At 37.4% G+C, this 22,517-nt stretch overlaps 2 protein-coding genes across 2 annotated transcripts in view; one reads left to right on the plus strand and one right to left on the minus strand.

The window, feature by feature from the left end:
• The window catches only part of LOC118804418 (neurobeachin-like), a 235,488-nt gene extending 226,283 nt beyond the window's left edge, over positions 1–9,205 (plus strand). Inside the window, exons 23-26 of the mRNA XM_036564932.1 lie at positions 1,551–1,652; positions 5,506–5,702; positions 5,913–6,064; positions 7,744–9,205. Coding sequence (XP_036420825.1) covers positions 1,551–1,652; positions 5,506–5,702; positions 5,913–6,064; positions 7,744–7,834 — 542 coding nt within the window. The 3' untranslated portion in view covers positions 7,835–9,205. The remainder of the gene's footprint in view (positions 1–1,550; positions 1,653–5,505; positions 5,703–5,912; positions 6,065–7,743) is intronic.
• Positions 9,206–12,908: 3,703 nt separating this feature from the next.
• dclk1b (doublecortin-like kinase 1b) overlaps positions 12,909–22,517 on the minus strand; it is a 62,071-nt gene continuing 52,462 nt past the window's right edge. Inside the window, exons 14-16 of the mRNA XM_036564967.1 lie at positions 22,301–22,381; positions 21,749–21,862; positions 12,909–16,453 (exon numbers count right to left, since the gene is read on the minus strand). Coding sequence (XP_036420860.1) covers positions 16,235–16,453; positions 21,749–21,862; positions 22,301–22,381 — 414 coding nt within the window. The 3' untranslated portion in view covers positions 12,909–16,234. The remainder of the gene's footprint in view (positions 16,454–21,748; positions 21,863–22,300; positions 22,382–22,517) is intronic.

Here is a 22,517-nt window from a genome sequence, read left to right on the forward strand (position 1 = left end):
AGAGTTTGAGTTGGGACATATCAGTTCAGTTCAGTTCATTTCAGCAGGTCAACACTGCAACATTGCACACTCAAACACAACAAGAGCAGTAACATAACGAGCAAAGAAGACCGGCAATAAAGCAACAATAAAAAGAGATCAGCAGCTCACACAATGATGGCATGCAGTAGTGGTAAATGTATCCATTACATTTAATTTTCTGCATTGTACTGTTAAGCCTACCTGTAGCGAATAGGCCATATCACAATAAGCGTATAACAATAGATATGCAGTGAGCAACATCATTTCTCCACCCCAGTATGTGTATATATACACACCACACTTTCATTAACTTTCATTATCTTATTCCAGGCAAAATGGCTACTAAATACTAGTTATTCATTTTTTACTTCAGGAAAAAAAATAAAGCGGGAATTATATACATTTCTTTCAACATTTAGTGTGTGCCTTTTTTACAGCTTCCATTTTTTCAGGAGACTTGCTTTAAATTTCAAGAAATCTGCAGGGACATTTTTCCACATCTCAAAAATTCAGTCTTAGAAGTTGTTTGCAATTTCTGCTTCTCACTGTTCAAGTAACACCAAACATATTCAGTGATGTTGAGGTCAGTCTATTGTTCTGAGCCAGCAGCTTCGTTGTTTGAATTGCAAATATTCTCTGTATTTTGTCTGTTTCCTTTTCTCAGTAGCGGCTTCTTGACAGCTACACATCCTTTCAGACCCATAGTGTTGAGTTGTCTTGTATCTCACAGTGAAAGGATGGACAGAAACACCTGTGGATTTTTTCAGATCTGAATCAATAGTGGAGCTTGATTTTCTCCTCTCTCTCAAAGATAAAAGCTTTTAGTGCTGTGGGGACAGTTTTGGTGGTCTACCAGGTCTTGCATGCTTGCATGGTTGTTAGGAGTCCCATTTTCTCTGTGGCTTTTAATCAGTTTTTGCACTCCAGTTTTGGAAACTGTGTTCTCTTATTTTTTCCTCTTTCCTTATGCAAGTGGATTATATTATATCTGTGGATTATATTATACCATTATACATATACTAACAAGTAACATTGCACAACAACATTCACAAATTCTAACTTAAGCATCTATAGTCACTTTGCATAATATAGCAGGTCACTGCATCACTTTCACTGCAAGCTGTTGGTCTATTGATCTGCTGTGTTTCAGCTGCTGTTGCAGTTTCCTGCAGGTGGCTTTTAAAATGCCCCCATCTCACCTCTCTCTTCCCCCTCATCAATCAAGTGACAATCCATGTAAAATTAGAGGTGGCCCTACTGCCTTTACGCAGACCCCGCTAGGGTGTTAATGAAGATGATCCAGCCTTCTGGGCAGATGTTTTTTCATGGGCCTTAATTGGTCTTTCTCACTAACCTATGGAGATACAATGGAATTACCCATAAAGTTATGATAACTGTTAATTAAACAGTATTTTTAAACTGTAGTTAGGTAATGGGTCAGGTTTGGTCAGTTGAGCATTTTAATGGCATTGTGTAATTGCAATATTTTTGGTATAACAATAAATATCTCTCTTTGTTCTGTTTTACAGGTGATTACCCAGCACCCCGTGCGGTTCTGACAGGCCATGACTATGAGGTAGTGTGTGTGTCGGTGTGTGCTGAGCTTGGTCTGGTCATCAGTGGAGCTAAAGGTCAGTAAGAGGATGAAAGAGACACAGAATACAGTTCTTCTTTGATTCAGTCACCTGAAGAATGATTCCACTGTTTTTTTTTTTTCTCAAAATTTGCATAATTCAGTGGTTGAGATGTAAACAAAGTCACTCAGAGCAAAAAACGAAATAAAGTTTTCTTAATAGTGGTGGTGACAGGAACCAGGGGTTGTGATGTCTACAATGCAAGTATAGACACTTTATTTTCTATCCAAAATGACCAGTGAATCTACATCTGAGTTTGTATATGCAATGTTGATAATAGTATAGTCAAAACAAAAGTTTTCTTTAAGGTCTATTTTGCCTTACAGCACCCTTAAAGTATTTAAATACACATTTTAGGCCAAAATCGTGTCACAGAAACATCTTTCAGACCCCAGGCAATTGATTTGTAATCGTTTTGTGTAATACCTTTCTGTGATTGAGCTTTCAGAGGCATTAAATTCAGACGTCTGGTTCCTATCACCACCACTGTGAACAGTTCTGACTCTGTACGTTTCTCTAGAACGTGCATACTGCTCTGAATGACTTTGGTTTGCAGATACTTTGAGAAAAATCTTTGGAATTCTCTTGTAATGTCTCAACATTCGGTTTAATTTATGTAATTTGTATATCATATATGGAGACACTGTTCTATGGTTGTGATTCTACAGGCTTTAGAATTTTCCCCTCAAAGTGATTGTTAGTTGAGGGAGGTTGAAAAGGTTCTGCATTGGCTGAATTTTCACCAGTCACCTCTTCCTCAACCCAAGCTGTTTGCCTGTAGGAGTGGCTGGGGGTGGAGCTACTGTGGGAGATTCCTTTGGACAAAGTAGACTGATTGGGCTCACCTGAAAGTGATGACCTAGGTTTTATAAACCAGAATGCTTTGCTGCTCTTTTGGTATTGTGCTCCACAGAGTTATGTTCTGTGGTGTGCTTGCCCAGAAAACTAAAAGGTGTTCATTTTATTTTGCTTAAAATGAAAAAATTAAAGGTTTTTTTTTTGTTTGTTTCGTTTTTTTTTGTTTATTAAGAAGTGTGTGTGTGCGTGTGTGTGTGTGTGTGTGTGGAAAGAAGTGGTCATGTGAGAAAGAGAGATGAAGGCAAAAGTCTTTGTGGGGGAAAAAAAACACAAGCATTCCCAAACACTAGAATTTAAAGGGCAATTGAATAGAGAGTTTGATTGCAAAACAAATATGAACTTCTTCCCTTTTTTTTTATTTGAATTAGTGACACAGCCCTCCCCCACTGTCTAATGGGCCCTGTGTATGCTAGCCAAACATCTCATATCCAGTACGTTAATGAAGTTCATGTGATTAAGAAAAGTTTTGTCATCCTATGAAGCAAACTCTGCACCCTCAGGTCTGCATCTGTCCTCACAGCAGGGCTTCATGGAAAAAGCTTAATGTCAGAATGGGACTGAGCTGATTAAGTCAGATGCATTTTGGTGACGATTAAAAAGGGTGTGCTTGCTGATGACCTTTGCCTACACCAGCAGCACAACATGGCCTAGTCCACTCGCATTATACTGAAACTTTCACAAGTGCACCTTAAACTATGCTGTCGTACTTTGAGCAGATTTGATATACAGTGGAGTCCAAAAGTCTAAGATGGCATTGAAAATCTTTTTGTTTTTTTGTTTAAACTTGGAGATAAACAATAGAACATTTTTAGATTTTTTTTGAAAAATGTAGAACGAAAGTTTTAATAAAAGTAGAAATCTTTAAAGTTCCGCACTATTTTTAGGTTGCTGCTCAAATTTAAGCAAATTTGTGACACTGACCATGTTGAGGCCTTTGCACAAAAAGTTTAGATTTTTTTTTTCTCTTCTATTAAAGCTCATGTTCAGATGACTCCCAGGTGGATTTGTTTTACTTACACAAACTTGTAAGTAAAAGCAAGCAAAAGAAAAACATGTCAAACACTAACAAAATTCAAGAAATGTTCAAATTTCAAAGATTCTACTTTTCATTCAAATTGTTATGCTGATGATAGAATTTCTAATAAATCTCATTTTATAATTAGAAAAAAATACAAAGTAGAATCATTTTCACTAGTGGTCTCAATTTTGGACCCCACTGTTTTTTTATTGAAAAATGCATGGAGATGTGATAAGCTATGGATCTTTAGTCTGCATAAAAAACGTTTTAGTTGGTAGGTGACATTAGGCTGGAGGAGAGATAAATAGTCTAGTCTTAATTGGATGTAGTTTGGGTTGTATGACTAAAGGTTTTTGTTCTGGATAGAGTGCAGGTATGTCAATTTTTTTTTCCAGTAAACTTAATTGAGAACATAAAAGAGCAAAATGCTAATTTTCTGAACGTAATTGTGATCTTTCCGTACAATAGTAGCCAGTAGCCTGCTTTCTTTCCTATGTAATCAGAATCACTACCAAGTATGTTTCAGAAACAAGAACTTTGGGTGTAAATATTACTTATTGTATGTAATTGAATCCAGTATGTGATGTAGTAAATGTGTGTTTCTGAACCTCTGATCCCAAACATTTGAGACTGTCTCGCTGGTTTCTACCATCACTACTTACAATATAATACAGAATGATGGGAAAATTTGTATACTTGTATACACAGATGCATTATGGCACAGAGTCGAGTGAGCCACAGTGTGGTATGTGATTTAGTGAATGTCACCACAGATTTTTCAGATTTGAAAAGTAGAGTTTTAAATCAGTTGAACCACAATAATCTGGCTTGAAACACCTCAGCTGTGTTAAGATAGCTAGATTTTGGGCCAAGACCATACTGTTAATCCTAGGTTAAATCCAAAGTTAGCTCTCTGTTCTCAAATCATCCGATTAAAGTTATTATGCTCAAGTTGTCTCAACTAGGTTCATTCACAGCTACATTTATTTTATACAGAACAAATTGTATATATCACCAACGTCCAAAGAAAACAAGTATCTCCAAAATGGTAACTTTGCAGGAGGCTGTAAAAACATTCTTTACTTTACAGACTTTTACAGCTGCTCATATTAAGATATATGCAAGTAGCTTGTAAACATTTGGGCACATTTCATAGTTTTATTTCATAACTTATTACTGTACAACTGTACATTGGAATAGTGCAATACTAGTGTATATTGTGTATATGTGTATATTCAGAGTCGGTGTATATATATATGTATCTCTATCTCTGTATATATAGTTCTTTCTTCCTATATATATATATATATATATATATATATGTGTGTGTGTGTGTGTGTGTGTGTGTATATATATATTGTGTATTTAAATTCTATAGGGGGGCTACACACCTAAGATTTTCACTCACTTTCCACCTGTGTAAATGTGATGTGACAAACGTGAATTGATTTGATTTGGTTTATGTTGTGTGTGTTTGGGGTTTTCCCAATGCACTTATGTATTTTGCCAGTAGGTGTCACAACTGTGCATTTTCTAAAACTTCAGAGCCCCTCTGAATTTTGCTTGTCTGCTGGGCTGACAGAAGTTCTTCAGATCATGCTGCACTTCATGTCCAGAATTGTATACATATCCCTCAGGTCTACTTTAGGCTCTAGATATTGGACTTTTAAAGGCGTAATCCAGTGAAAAAATCTAATTTACAGAATGTCTCCTATGTGCCAATGTAGTTAAAAAGCCAACACCTTTTGAGGTTCTGCAGCTTTCGTCTTTTATGGTTGCACAGTAAGGCTAATGGTGCTAAATAATAGAAACCAGTTGGCATCATGCAAACAGTATGCCTAAGTCACTGCACACTTGCCTCAAGCTGTGTTAAGTCTCAAATAGACTTGCTTATGTAGTTGGATGCTGTATAATGTGGTGTTCTGGACTTTTAAAATCAGTTATGTTCAGTTGTTCTGGCCTGTATTTTTGCAGAGGGTCCTTGTCTGGTCCACACAATCACTGGAGACCTGCTTCGTGCTCTGGAGGGGCCGGACAACTGCACTCTTCCTCGCCTCATCTCTGTGTCCAGCGAGGGCCACTGCATCATCTGCTACGAGAGGGGCCAATTCTGCAACTTCAGCATCAACGGCAAACTGCTCGCTCAGATGGAGATAAACGACTCCACACGTGTAAGAATCCACAAATCCATTAAACAGACATTAATCAGTCCGTAACAGTGGCAAAATATGCACACGAGTATTGCTTTCCCATATCGTCACTGTGGTAGGATAAATTCCTACCTCAGAAATGGTAACGTTATAGGAGATGCAAAAAAGGGCAGCTGCTGTTGTTAAGCAGTGTAAAAACACAATCTGTGTTTGTTGGCTGTTCCTCTCCAGGCTATCCTCCTGAGCAGTGATGGTCAGACGCTGGTGACTGGAGGGGATAATGGAGTGGTAGAGGTGTGGCAGGCCTGTGATTTCAAACAGCTGTATATCTACCCTGGCTGTGACGCCGGCATTCGGGCCATGGACCTGTCACATGATCAAAGGTTCAGAAACAGGTTTTTGCCATTTTATCAACAGTCTTATGTATATAGTAACAAAATGCACACTTAAGCTTTTGTTCATACAGCAGGACAATCAAATTTTTCTTGAATCCAATTTTTAGGCTACGTTCACATTGCAAGCCCCAGTGCTTTGGATTTTTTTTTTGTTCAGATCCACCCTTTCTTCTGTCATGGTTAACAGTTGTTTAAGTGACCTAACAGCACTAGTCTTTGGCACAAAAATCATTAGCCCAGATCATTATCCGACTGGCTGTTCTGGTTTGTGATTTAGGGGAGAAGGTTAAAAAGTCAGCTACAGTAATGCTTCTGCAGTGTTTACTGAAAATCCTTAGGTTAGCTGCTGTTGCTAAGCTGCCAGCACTACACAAACACCATTCCAATTTGGACTGCATGGCCACAAATTGGATATTTATCCAACCTAGGATAAAGTGACTTGAAAAACATTTTTGTCCATACAGCTTTCAACCTGCTAATATGAACTGATCCTTAGTGTCCATGCAGTGACCAAATCCGATTTATAGGGCTCGAGCCAAAAACAACTGATTGCTCAATTCCAATTAGGGATTCAAGTCGACTCCAAATCTTTGGCCTCTATGTTCCACACAGTGACTTTCAGGTTTGCAGATATTTTGTTGTGATTTGTTTAAACATCCTTCCACAACTTGCATTAATAAACCAGTTAGTCACCTGATTTAGCTAGAGTTAGCTTTCTGAATTGGCTTGTTAAGGTCAAGTATAATTAATATTAATAATACTCATTTTGACACATGACGTGTCTCTGGGGTGGATTTCATATCGTTTTAATCGTTCATCCTTTCCTCTCCATGCAGCTTAGCTCCTTCTTCTGAGGAAATGATGAAAAGATGCAGGGATAAGTTGTGAGGAATGAAGGAACCCATACATTTTTCCAAAGTGACCTCCTTAACTCAGTCATCACTTTCAGATCTGCCAGTAACACCTTTGCTTTTATAAACTGACTGTTCACCTGGGAACGCTTTATTAAAGTTCAACCACATCAACAATTTCACATCATCCTTTGGCAGTACTATCACATTAACTGTAATCATTCAATGCCTTCATGAGGTGGACACACATCACATCTGGCGAAAGATGTCCATGTAGGATGCACATTTCCTTGCTCTGCAAGGTTCCTCAATTCCTCTGAAAGCATGTAAATAATTGATAAATCCTTAAAGATGGTAGAGCATGGTTGGTTTCTGCGATCTGGGCTGGTGTAGGCAAGATGAAAGAATCGAGAAGGCAGCAAATAGAGATATGAGATCCACCCCTGTGGCTTGGGTTTTTGAACCAATATTATGTGAAATCGACACTCTTGATTCCCGTTGCTTGGAATCAGAATCAAAGTCTACTCCAAAATTTCTCAAATTTAGGTTGTATGGTCAGACTGTAGTTGCATGTGCTCACACATCCACTCTTGTTTTCATAGTAATGGAGGGGGCAAGGGGGCATCTGATCTGACTGGTTAAACTGAGTCACGTGTCCAGAGATCTGACTTGAATCAGATTTAAGATCACATGCAAATGAGACTTGACTGATCAATTTTGTGGCTTTTTGTCTGAAGAAACTCTTTCTTGCTCCAATCAGATATGGAAAATCTGTCTGAACAAAGCCTTTCTTGCACTGCCCTTTCTGTGTTCCAGGACTTTGATCACTGGTATGGCGTCTGGTAGCATTGTAGCATTCAACATTGACTTCAACCGCTGGCATTTCGAGCATCAGAACAGGTACTGAGTGCCCTCTGTAGACAACAGGATGTCCTCGCGATGGACCCTCCAATACAGGAGCCAACAGAACTACCAGCAGCACCTCCAAGCTGAACATATCGAAGAAGGGGGGAAAAGACAAATGGAGGGACCTTCATTTTCCAGCATTTCCTTGAAAAACAGAACATCTTTATGTACGAACCCTTTGTGCTCTGGCATGTCCCAGTCTTCTACAGTACTGTATTAAGACACTATATGCTGATACAGCTAATAATGCTGTATTATTGTGCTAAGACAATGTCAGCCTAGTCCTGAAAAGGTACATAAACATAGAACCAAGACCCAGAAACCCTTTTACACAAGCAGTTTTATTTGAGTTTTGTCCAAGCCGACAATAAGCTGATGCATACCCATCATTTTTGATTGTTGACGCATAATTTAAACTGTGAAAATATTCTGCACAGAGGAAAAAAGCTAAGTGTTTCTAGTGTACATTTGTACATGCTAGCAGCATATCACCTTCTTGAGAATTATTTTCAGGGTAATAATGGTTGATGTAAATACTGATAACGTTAAAATATATTACTTGAAAAAGGTAAGCTTACTGAATAAAGTCTCTAAAATATGTTTGTTAAACTCATAAAACTGTCTGTGAGGGCAAGGAAACTGTCTGTCTACTAGTGTTTCATGATTTTATCAAATCGTTTTTAATGTGTTGTGAAAAAAATAAGCCCCAGTGTTTCCTGTAAAATGTACTGTAAGCCATTTCTCTCTTTAATTCATAGTGACTTCATTGTAAACTTGTTTTATTCGAAAGCAATGTTCTGAAATGTGAGTTTTATCTGCATCTTTTACCAGCTTTTGCTTTTTTTCCCTCCATTTTTAATCAATACTGTCCATGCAGGTATTAAGGAATGTAATAACGAGCCCTTATCTAACATGATCTGTAAGATATGAATATAATCATTGCCCACTTTGCACCCTCACAATGCATTTCAACCCTGCTTTTACAAATGTTCTCTTTAGTCTGGAGTAGGGATGCAAATTCTCTTGACCGATAACCGACCGTCATTGGTCACTAATTAATGGTTGACTGGCAAGCTTAAAATCAAGGATGCGACTCATCTTTATATGCATAGTTCCTCTTCTGAAATCTGGTTGATTTGGCATTTAAATCCATTGTTAAATACTTCTGAGCACACACATCAACTGAATTCTGTATTAATGCAGTGAGATCAGTGTTTCTTTACGGATCGTGGAACGTACTGATAGAAAGGGTCAGGCATCAGCTTGTATATGAAGTAACAGTCCAAAAAGTATTAAAAGGGCAATTCATCAAAGTTTCTTTGTAGATTTCTTTTTTTTTTTAACAGAGATTGTGATGTCTACAACTCCAATAAAGCCATTTTATTTACTATTCAAAACCACCACTGAACCTACATGTGTCTTCTGAGTTTTGTATATGTAATGTTGATGGTAAAAAAGTGGTAAATCTGAAATGATACATTTTTCTTTGGGGACTATTTTGCATGAAGTAATTAAAAAAAAACAAAAAACAAAAAAAAACACTTTATGCCAAAAGTCTCAATGGCAACACATTGATAACCATTCTGTGCAATAACTTTCTGTGAGGTAGTTTATTTATTTAAATGCATTGGATGTCTTAGTTAAACATACATTACAGACATTTAAATCTAGGATTTGTTTAAAATGAGAGGCTGACAACTAATGTTCATAATTTTGTGATCAAAACTAAAGTTAATGAAATTAATGGTTTATGTAATGATGGGATACATAAAGTTCTCTATTCTAATGTTTGAAAATATGTACTGCTCTTTACTCTTTAAGTTTTTTTTTTTTGTTAAAACTGATAGCAGCGTTACTGAATCAGGAGGAAAAAATCACGCTTAAATATGTCTCTGCTCAGCTGTGAGTCACCCTGTAAAACCTGAAATAATTGAAGTCAGAGGTGTTGGTTTGGATTTTGATGGAGTATTTCAGAGCATGTCCTACGTCACGTCATTCAAACCACATAGTTACATATGAATGTCAAACATATAGGCTAAAAAAGAAGGTCAGACTCAATGTTTAGACCTTAAATGCAAAATCAACATTATGCTGATAAAGATATGATGACAATAGTGGATCATTTACTTACATCCCCAGAAAACATGATCTTTATGCAAGTTTAGACTGAGTTCTCTTTAAACACTCTTTAAACGTGCTGGCAAACATCAGGTTCATCCGCTCGGGAAGGGGTCTGAAGTGCAACCCACACTACAAAATGTTTGTCCACACGTTGTGTGCAATTACTCATTTCCACCAGAGGCACATTTACAAATCCCCAAAATTTACATAGTGCAGCTTTAAAATGATTATAAATGCCCTGACCAGGTCTAGCTTTGGCTCAGTGTACCGCGGTAGCTCTATAAAGCTGTCGCCTTCCACCATGACTTTCTCTATAACTTGCACCCGTATGTGATTTTCTTACACCACTGTGCATCACATTTTTCTCTCTGAGAACATAGTTTGTCCTATTGCTTGTGGATGTTTGCTTTTGATAGGGTACACGTTTGGAGTTGCTGTGCTGTAAAGTGGTCTTTAACATAGCTATTTTTAGCTGCACGGTTCATTTTGTAGGCCTTTCTAATGAAGCCTATATATCACTGTTGTGTGAACAAAACCTCGTATCTCCAAAATGGTAACTTTACAGGAGAAGGAAAAAACATACTTTACTTTTAGTGTAAGTCAATGGAACCAGACTTTTTTCTAAGTCATTTTGGGCCGTTTCTTTTGGTCCAGTCATCATGAAATTTACACACAATGTTAAGGGCAACAGCCATTTTCAAATTTGTCAAAAACTGAAAAATGACAAATAGGAATACAAGGTTTTGTCCCGACAGCAGTGATTATACTGCATATATTACCATAATGCGTACAATTCAAAAATGTTCCTCAACTCGTCTATTCAAGTAGGAACTGTTAATTGGAAATGAAATCAAATTAAATAATCACTTTTTTTTTAAACTGATTGCATTGGTCAACCAATTATTTATTTGTCGGTTAACTGTTATACATTTGCATTCCTGGTCTGGAGGGTTGCTCTCATTTTTATAACAGGCTTTAGATAGAGGCACTAAGTTAGCCTTCTTTACCAGATTCTTGATTGCATTTTAGTGTAACAGCTGCTAATGTTGAATGTATTCAGGGTTTTATGTCTTTGCTTTTCAATACATTTGTATTATCAGAACATCAGTTATAAAAACATTTAATAGGGTGACATTTAAAGTGAATGCGAATATGAAGCTCGATGAGCTTTTAATACACTTTTACACCAAATCAGTGAGTATTTAATGTGATCTAAACAGAATCTGCCAGAATCTTAATCCTTTTCAAATAGCACCCATAATGTAAATGAGCATAAACCTCTGATTATTGTTGATAAGCAATATGGTACGTCTATCAAAAGAATTAAAGCATAATATTTACAGGGCCTAAAAGAGACCCTAAACTACTTTTGGGTCTAGAGGTCGCCATGTTTTCTAGCAAATATGAACTCCATCACATGTGAGGCAATGTTAAGGTTTAAAAATATCTTGCCTTTTTTTCAGTCTGTTATGCAGTAGTTGTATGTTCAGTGGGGATGGTTGTGCATTTAACACATTTTGCAAGCCTAATTTGGATATGATGTGAAGATCTTTAATCACTGATACTTTCTTGAAGTTTGGCAAAACTGAAGCTGACACAGTGATGATTGGCGAGGGCTTAACTTTTTTTAACCCCTAACATTTATTTGTTAAATGGTTATGTAGTCAGATTTTTATTTCCATTTATTTTTTATTTTCAAATCACTTCCTTTTGTTTATCTCGTCTAACGGATCCACTATGTGACATTTTTGCAGATTTCAGTTTTCAGGGTTTTTTCTTTCTTGTTAAATCCCTTCTCTTATGAAATCAATATTGATCATTGTGAGATTAATTTGTTTATAATAAAATGTGATGAAATATGATGCTGGTGGTAGTGTGGAAATTATTAAAGCATTAGATTTAACTGACTGGTGCTTTTTAATATAATATAAGGTCACATTAGTGTCATGACAACAGAATTCGCTGTTGTCGGAACAAAACCTTGTATCTCCAAAATGGTACCTTTTACAGGAGAAGGAAAAAAAAAACACATACTTTACATTTAATACAAGTCAAAGGAACCAGACGGTGTTCCAAGTAATTTTGGGCTGTTTCTTTTGGTCCATTTATCATGTTTGTACATCATGTGTATAATTTACATGATGTGAAGGGTAACAGGCACTTTCAGAATATGGCAAAAACTCAATCAACATAAATGGAGATACAAGGTTTTGTTTTGACAACAGCAAATTATTTGTAATACTCTTTACACATTAGACCATCTATTTGCCAGTTTTAAGCAAATTCAGGGTAAAAACCAATTTATTTATTTATTTTTGGTCATCTTATAGCAAACTTTATATCCCCAGTCTCATCAGTTTGACAGAATTCAGTGTTATATTTTCATATTTATGTTCATCAATTTTCTCTCACTACAATACCCAGCATGCATTATGCAAATACATCAAATACAGTCAATGGAAATCCCTGTGGTGTCAACCAATCCTGTCTGCTAGCCTAGCAACTGTTCTACAGGCTAATAAATACAACCAAACTAGCATTAGTGTCATTAGTATAAGATCATAAGAACAGTGATTCTGAGTTTTTACCGTTTCAGTCAGAAAAAAATAAGCCAAACTAAGGTATCTAAATAGACTGCTACATTTTACGTTATTATTTCTGCAGAAAAAAAACCTAAACAAAATCAAAAATCTACCCAAAGTAGTGCTAGTTTTTCAAATGTTCCTCCCACCTTCAAGATGCATCATCAGAAAGGGGATTTCCATCTTTAAACTGTAAAATTTCACTTTAGTGACTACTGTGGCGCTGCTGCAGGGCGAGTAGGCATGTTTACAACAGACATACTGATGGTTTTTTATTTTGTCCACAATACCTCTATAATATTCCCTCACCCTTATATTATGACTCAACACTGACAACAATATTGCTAGCTTAAAAAAAGAGAGACGTTTTCTTTGAGGAAACAGTTTATTCCAGGGTTTGGCCTGTTGCAGATGCACCACTGTTGGATGAATGCTACTTGGACGCAAAGCCACTCCCTGCTGGCGGTCAGAAGAAAAGCTGTGTGTCACTACATATTCAAACAAAAAGACAACAAAGAGCCAGTCATACGGCTATAGAAACATACAATCGGTAACCAGCTTAACCATCTGCTCACTGGACTTTGCATATGATCTAGAATACTTTCTCAAATAACAATAGTATACGGTCAGTGTCCTATCTATAAAAAAGGAGGTTGACCAGAGCATATTGTTCACATAGGACTTTGTTACAGAAGTATAGACAATCACACAGCAGATAAATGTGTTTTACTCTCTATTTTTAAAAGAAAAAGCATTTTGCATGCTGCTGCGTACAGAAGTTCTCCACTCTCCATCTTTTGTGCTCATCAGTGGACTCCTCATTGTGCTAACGTCATGTCTCGGAAGCCTTTCCATGCTAGAGGCTCCTTTTAAGACAAATATAGTGGTGGTTACAGTGAAGCAACAGATGCAAGTAAATCTTTATATTGTCTGTTAACTTACTGAAGTGTTGTCTATGGACAGAATTTACAGATGAAAATGAATTATGAGGACAAAAGCAGTGGATTTGGATCAGCTACTGTACTACGTCTGCTTAGACTGAGAACAGATTTACGCTATTCCGGATTTAGGTGACTTTAGATCATCCTGGGTTGAGCTGAATAATCCAGACCTCAAAAAATAAATGGAATAAAATATACACTTCAAAGTAAGACTGAAATGAAGCAATCACAAAACATTTACAAATGATTCCATGGAAGATCTGTCAAAGTTAACACAATTTAAAGTAAACACAACAGACTTTCAATATAAATAAAATAAAAAAGGGTGCTAAGTGAGGTTCTTTGGAGTGATGCCACAGAAGAAATCCGTTGGGTTAAAGGGCCCATATCCTACATATTTCTTGTGTCTTAATTCCTCTCCCCCTGAGGCTGTTACTGTGCCTTTAAGACTGATATATGTAAATGACCTCTGTACATCTTGATGTATGTATATCAACTAGATGTAAATTGGCTGCCCATTCAAAAGGCAGTCTAGGATGAAACACTCCTTATAACTTCAGCATGAATAGGTGCAGCACTGCAGCAGGCTAAATAACATTTGTAAATGTGCTTGGTTTTTGTGACATCACAAACCAGGTTGTTTTGCAGCCTAGTTTTTACATGTTATTGGTGTCCAATCTTCAGGTCAAGTTAAGTCAGGAGGCTTTTATTGTCTTAACCTCTTAGGGCCAGTATGGCTGCAGGTTTTCACTCCAAACAAGCTGCAGCACACCTGAAACCATTTGTTTAATGAGTTGGTCTTAGTTCTCAAAGTTTCTTTAGGTGACCTCTTGCTTTGTTGGAGTGAAAACCTGCGGCCACACTGGCTCTTTGTGGATAAGTTTGGACACCCTTGCCATATATGGACTAGGGAGTGGACAGTAAGTTTTGAAACTTAAAAGTATGTCAAACTATCATTCATAAATAAATAAAATAAATAAATAAATATAGCAAGGACAATTCTCTTGATATGGGCCCTCAAAACTCAAACTCAAGAACTCCTCTGAGCACCTTTTATTTTTAAGACTAGGTAGGAAATACAGTGCAAGTAGATGTTTCTATGGTTTTTGAAGTTGTTCACATTCAGAATAGCTTATGTTAACACATTCAACAGCCAAATGATTCGTTTGTCCCGTTTTTCATTTACCATTCCAAAAAAGCATTCAAAGGAACCAGTTCTGAGTTACTTAGACCCTTTTTTGTGATCATTTTTGTGCTTCTCTTTACCTCAGATCTTTTTGGCCCACTGTTTTTATGAAAGAATGTCACATTTGACAAAGTACATTCAGGTGAAGGACAACATCTTCAGAATTTCACTGTTTAGAAGGTCAGAGCTGAGCAGTCTTACATTCAGCTTACAGGAACTAAGATCTCTGCCGTCAGTCTATATGATACAATCACAGTCAAGCGAAGACATGCACTCAAGTGCCACTTTCCACTTCAGACGAGCTAATAAGACCTTCTGGAGCACAAATATTCATCCTTTGATTGCACATCTTATTCCAAATCGTGAAAAGAGACACAATTAATGGTGAAAGGAGCCAATCAGCAGCTGCTCCTCACTCATATTTGTTCATAGTGTCATAAATTCTGCTGTAACAGTGTACTACTACTATTGTGCCTACCAAATCAACAGAACGATTATAGCAGCAAGCTTGAAGTGATCGACAGTTTCATATACACCTCATGATCTAGTATATTTAATCAAAACAGCACCTGTCAATTAAAAAAAGTTATTAAACTGATTCCTAACCCACACCTACAGCATACTGTATGTACTATATCACATGTTGATGGAGCGTTCTAGGGCCCAGTGACGTTTAAAGAAGAATTCAGAATTATGGGTGAATATGAGTGTGTTTTTATATAAGATAAATGTTCAAATAAATATAAAAAATTAATACTCTAAATGTAGAAACGTCATCTTTTTACAAAAAGATACACACCTAATGAGGTTTCATCACTTCAGTGGAAGATTCTGATAAGGTCTACCAGATTTTGTGTGTAAGAAGGAGAATCCTACATGAGCTCACCATTAAAATGATCTAACCATTTTTGTGGAAGCGCACTTCCTATCTGAGCCACAAGAGGGCGCAAAAGAGAAATGCTGAAACGGAACTGGGTCTATCATTGGAGCACAGAGAGGCTTCAAGGTTCTCTGCTATAGCACTAAAAGTGGTATCAATCTACAATTTTCTAACCAAGAGGAATTCCTACCGTCAGTTTATAATCTAATTCACTTTGCAGCAGCTAATTTCAGCCAAAGGAAACTGCTACTCTGCTGTGCTTGAGGGCAAAAACTGTATTCAAATCTCAAACTGTCAATGTGATGAAGGTATTCAATCTGTTGAAACTGATAAGTTTTTTGTCTAATGTCTTAAGTTAGAAGTGCTTCACTGAGGGCAAAGACTGTATTAAAATTCTTAAACACAGCCAATTGTAAAATGAACAGTGATTTTTCTAACCTTAGTTAGTTCTAACCCTTAATACTAACCTTAGTATTACCTTCATAGAAACGCTTCCAGTCAATATGAATACAATCCCTCAAAGTAAGAAGCTCTGGGAATTGTGGATGTGCTCTTTTCTTTTAAATAAAATAGTCAAAACATGCACGTGTGTACAGCTCCACAGAGCACTCAGGGTCAGATGATGCCAGTCCATTTTTACTTTCATCCATCCATCCACTCCATACATCCATGTTTTCGGGGCTGCAGGGTGTTAGAATGGTGAGTTGGGCGAGCGCACAGTCTCGGCGGAGCTGGGGGAGTAGTCCTCGGACTCGGAGGTAAACTCTGCGGGGGACAGGCTGGGGGCGGCCGCACCGACTGAAAGCTTGGACAGGAAAGCGCCCTGCGGAGCGCGGACGGCAGCGGCTGACCTCACATCCTGGTGGCGTCTTCGTCTGAAAACCTGCCTCTCCTTATCAAGAGCGGTGGTCTGAATAAAGAAAGACACAGAACAAAAGCTTTTAGTAAAACAGAGCAAAACCTCATACTGCGCTGTTAGAAATTAAGGTGCTGTGTAGGTGCGTTCTTCACTCATTAAGGTACAAACAATGTAAATGTACTCTGAAAGGTTTTAAGGTCCAATAGTGCACCTTAAAGTTTTCCCAGGTGAAAAGTACATATTTGTACCTTTTCGTAACCAAATTTTTTAAAACAGAACAATAAAATAAAAAGCCTGGAGACGAGACGGGGTGTGTGGAGTCAACACAATTTAGAAAATATAATTTCAATGGATTAAGGCACAATTACGTTCCCTGATCAGAGATGGTAAGATGTACCACCCCAGTGACAAGAGGGGTACTGGGGTACAGTGACAGTTTCATGCCTTTTTCTGAGAGTGTGCACTGTACTACACCCTTATATCATTCATATACTACAGTACTATATGAACCCTATATAATCATGCATATCATCACTGTCAGAACGAAACCTCTTAACTGTACAGGAGAAGCACAACTTGATTTAATGAGTTAATGTAAAAACATTTTCCAACTGATTTTGTAGCATTTCTGTTAGTCATACCATTTTTAAAATGGTGTAAAGGATAATTGGATTTTTCAAATTATGCAAAAAAAGGGGAAAAAAAAACAAACTTCTAGAACAGTTGGATTTTTTTTTTTCTATTTTGGATTTTTGCTATTTCAACTGTAGCGTGTTTTGTGGTCATCCAATGGTTTATTTATCCCTCTGCTATGGACGGGATGGTATCTATGACCAAAATTACCAACTTTTGGTATTATTGCAGTATTAAAACACACTGAAATAATTTCACCATATGTATTATATTGATCTACTTTTAACTGAACCTGTCTTTCCTTTTAAAGGGTAAATAAAGCAACTAGGATTTTCAGCAGTACTACTGTCTACTGTTCATTTTAGTTGCTATATTATTATATAAGTATGTAAATACGTTGTTCTGGCATCACTAACACTGCTATGCCATAAAGCTGGACTATGGTGTTGCTAATCAAACCTGGGCATATTTAAAAAAACCCCAATCTACCGCTATGCTTTTTAGCTTGACTACACGACAAGAAAAATATGAATCTCTCTGAACAAAGATCTTTCACATGTATACAGTGTCAGGTATTTTTTTATTTATTTATTTATTTATTTTTAGAGGTAATGGGATTACTTAGAGTAATCTTACTACTTATTACGCTATTTTGTGACTCCTTAAAATGCATACAAATTTAGACCTTTAGTACTTTATTTAGTAAGACAGTCACACTAAACATGATTTAAAAGACCTGCACTATCCCTGCCTTTACTCTGAACAGTGCTTGATTTAAAATTATGAACAGCTAATGCTGTTTTACAACCTAGCAAACTCGTCTCTAGAAATGGTCCAACAATAGCCATCTCAAAAGAAATCTTTAGGAATAAAATGATGAAGCGTGGTCTGTTTAGGGGAATTTGGAGCTCTCTCTTTAGCTCCATGATCTTTCTCCATCATTTCATATTGGTGTAAGACACACAGATCAGGCATAACATTATGACCACCTCCTTGTTTCTACACTCATTTCTCTGCATATTTTGTTAGCCCCCTTTTGCCCTGTTCAGAGAAACAGATGGACTACAGTCTGTAATTGTAGAACTACAAAGTGCACCTATATAGTAAGTGGAGCTGATAAAATGGACAATGAGTGTAGAAACAAGGAGGTGGTCATAATGTTATTCCTGATCGATGAATATTTGCGTGATTAGATGCTTTGACAGATTGCTTGTCGTTTGCTCATCCTGTGCAATGTGCTGCTCATATGTACAATCTAGCTCTGACATTAATAACTCAATATTTAGGTATTTTGACAAAGCATTACTCAGGCAGTGGCACCGTTCTGCCCAGCATTCACTAATTCACACATATTGCTGCATTTTGACAACCACACAGTGAAAGAAGCACATCAGACATAAGCAACGTGAGCCGTGGACTGACCTCAAGCACCAGAAAACTGTGAGGAGGAATGTGGAGGTGTGAAAGAGTGAAGCAAATTGCGTGGGCTGGTGTTCAGAATCATAGCTGCAGTACTGTGCAAAAGTCAGAGACTACCCTTCATTTGTTTAACGTACAGTCGAAATGGCCACTATGTTCAAATAAGTTTGCATTTCTTAAAATATGGGACTTCTACCAACAATGTAAGACCACCAATACTGTCACCATCAAAAAAAAATTACTTATTGCTTTCTTAAGCTTTTTTTTATCATCTTTGGAGAAAATCAAGCTCTACTCTTGCTTTAGATTTGAAAAAACCCTCAGGCAGGTGCTTCTGTCCATCCTTTCAGAAGACAGTTTGAGTCTGAAAGCACATGTAGCTGTCAAGAAGCCCTTACTGAGAAAAGAAAATTGACCAAAAAGTACAAACAAAGAAGCTGCAATGGACTGACCACCCCAGAGTCCAGGCCTCAACATAACTGAATGTGTTTGGTATTACTTGGCTTGTGAGAAGCAGAAAATTCAACCGAAGTTTAAGCCTCAACTTTGGAGGCATGGAAAAAAATATTTTCCTGGACATTCCTTTTAAAAAAAATGAAAGGGAAAAAAATGGAAGCTGTAATAAAGGCAAAGCGTTGAGACGTTAAATACTAAAAATGTTTTATTTTTTATTTTTATTTTTTCTGTAACTGGAAAATGGAGGGTGGTCTCTGGCTTTTGGAAAGTGCTGTATATGCTTGCTGATCATAAATCACCTGTATGGTGCTCCTTTAAACAAGCTGTGTGAGGAGTAAGTCACAAGTCAGGCAGTCAAACAGATTTTTCACCAAGCTCTGGCAGAAAAAAGCAATATGAACAAACCAAGCACAAGAAGATCCTTTCACAATGTAATGTGTATTGCATTACATTCCATCACTTCACATACAGACACCATCCAGTCCAGCCAGACAACGCACAAACTCACAAAACAGAGTGGTGAATCAAGCTGGTGATGAAAAGGCTTTGTTAAAGAGTGCAGCTGCAGCAGCAGCTAACCAATGCAGTGCATGAGAACAGCAGAGCGGAGATGTGGCTCAGAAAGCAGCATGTGCCCCTCTAGACCAGGTGAAGCGGAAGAGAAAGGAGAAAAGGGGGTGATGGAGACTGCCAGCACATTGCCATGGACAGGTTGGGTGCTCCAACGTAGTGGGCATACCTTATCCAATACATCCCTGGATGCGGGGAGTAGTCCAAAGACCCTGAGCGCTTGATGGTAAACCCCTCGTCCAGCTGAGCAAAGAGAAACGGGTGCAACACGGATCACTTTTAGCACTTTCACCCTGTTTTGTGTGGCTCTGACCTGTCTTACACTGCCTGATTCTACTGATTCCACATAAACATAAACAAGCACATGACTAGGGATGCACAGATACGGGAATTTTTGGCCAATATCAGATGTTTTTCATGCTCATCTGACGATACTGATGCTGGCATATAATACTATAAATAAAGAAATTGGGACTAAATCCATTCCATTACAGAGAAATATAAAATTTTATTTGTAGATGATTACAAATGCAGTGAAATGAATGAAATGTAATTTAGCACAGCAGCCCAGCATCACATAGAATACATCACAAAATACTGGTTTGGAATATTGGTCTTTTCCCTCAAATATCTACAACGTGATTCCAATATCACTGCGCATCCCTTCAGCTGACTCCTCAAAGTACTTTAGGTCTGTTTTAGTTTTTAATTGTTGCTGCCCTGGATGGAAAACAAGGAATACTTTGGCCAAAACCAAGCACTGGACATAATAAATGATAATATAGGAACAAAATATTTAAAGAAAATAAACCAATAAACCTACAAATTAATATGGATAATCAGAACTAAAAATGAACAATGTAATAAACTTAATGTTGTATGTTTTAAAGAATGGCAACATCCACAATTAAAATAGCATAATGGAATAAATACTGGTATGGATGCAGTGTAATACGCATGAGAAAAACTGCATGCGTTGCATATGCGATATGCATACACAGCATGTCTTTTATAAATGGCAAACTAGAAGATATATGGAAAAAAACTAATTAAAAAAGTGGATGACTGCGTGTGAACAAAGGCCATCAGCAGACTAGCTGCCTATTCCCTGACCACAGTGCTGACAGTCGACACTAGCGAGAGCAGAAGCGCAAATGAACAGAGCAGAGACAGCGGCCAGAGGCTTTTTAGAGGAAAACAACGCAATAGCACACAGGAGATGAAGTCTGCAAGAGCGAGAGGGAGAGGAAGCTGATGGTCAGAGCTGCAGGATGAGACAGCAGTGAATCAAAAAGAACACACAATGGAGTCAACAGCCACATTCATCTCCTCATCTCCTGCTCAAAGGAGTGTTCCCTAATAAAGATTCAGCTGCACAATGTGGACAAAGTACCTGTACGGCAATAATATAATGGAATGTATCAGCATTTTTCAGCATATGCTGCATTTGAGGTTGGTATAGTGCAGCAAACTGAGGTTTGACTTGAGCATAAAACAGCATGATTAAAGTGTAAGTCGAAAAAAGTGTAAAAAAAAAAAAAGCAGCAAATAAAGGGTTTGTATTTAAAAGCTGCTCTATGTAAGACTTTCTTGTTAAAATTGAAAGAAGTAGCATTACTGATTCTGGAGAAAAAGCATGCTAAAATATGGTGTGTTTGCACTGCTATGAGTCACCCTGTAAAGCCTGAAATAATCCTTTAAAAGTCAGAGGCGTCAGTTCACAGCTGGCCTCATATGGTATAGAGACATTACTACAGGGTAGTTCTTTCCAAACTGCCTCAGGGTATTATAGCTCCTTATCTACCTCTCCTTATCTTAGAACCTGAAAAAGATGAATGGGTATTTGGACTACATTTAGAGAGATACACTAATATTCAATGCTTGAAAGGATAATTTTATAGAATATAATTAGATGCCAATGGGCAGGTGATAAAGAACCCACTCAAAACACCATGTAAGTGTGTTTTGAATGAACAGGTTTCTGTTGTTTTCTAAACACAGGGAACTGTCTGTGGTAAGTGACTGTACATTACAGATGCAGCAGAGAGATCAGACTAAAAAAAAATGCTGTAGTATTCTTTCAATTTGCATCAGGATAAAATGTCACCATGCATTTCATCGTAGAACTGGCACCTTCCATTGATTCCCTGCATCATGAGTCTTTTACAGGGCTGTTTTATTACAATAGATAACCCGGAATGAAACACTAGTTCATATTGGTAGATCATCATGATTACACAGGGATAAAAGAAAGAGAAAACCCCTTACTGTTATAACAGACACGCCGGCCGCTGTGCTGCTGAGCTTGGGGCCTGTGTTAAAGTGCTTCTTGATCTTTCCAGCCACAGATAGCTGGTGCTCATTCTCCAACAAGCCATCATCCTAGCAGGGAAAAGAAGCAGGGTTTTGATACTTAGTAACTGTGTGGCTGGTGTACATTATAAATAACTGCAATAGGTCTGCGTGATATGGAAAAATAACTAGTATTGTGATTATACTTTCATATATTGTGATTGATACACCTCACAATATATTAAAATGCAGTGGGAAATCAATAACAAGACATGGTTAAAGACTGGATTGCGTTATTTCAACCAGAATTTAACTTTTGGTAGATTAAACATCGGTTCATTAAAACACCTACAAACACTCGGGAACTAATTGTATATACTAATGTATATATAATATCATAATGACTATTACAAAGCAAAGCCATATATTGTGGAGCCCTAAACTGCAATATATCCACCCAGATTTTTAACAGCTAAACATGAAATTGAAGAGATTTGGTGATGGAAAAAAAAAAAGCCAGACTCTTACATTGACCCACGGATGGTCCAGCACCTGCAGAGCTGTGTATCTCTGGTTGACCTCAACTTGTAGCATACAGGTTATGAGCTCCTGCAGAGTGAGGGGTAGAAATGGTCATTACATCAAGGTTCAAAGATTCATTCTGTTCAAAGCTTAATACATCTTAATCTTTTTGCACTGAAGGAAGAACTGCTGAAGAATGTTAGCCATAAGATACCGGATCTAG

Source organism: Colossoma macropomum, unplaced genomic scaffold (assembly GCF_904425465.1).
Source record: "Colossoma macropomum unplaced genomic scaffold, Colossoma_macropomum, whole genome shotgun sequence".
Lineage (NCBI taxonomy): Eukaryota > Metazoa > Chordata > Actinopteri > Characiformes > Serrasalmidae > Colossoma > Colossoma macropomum.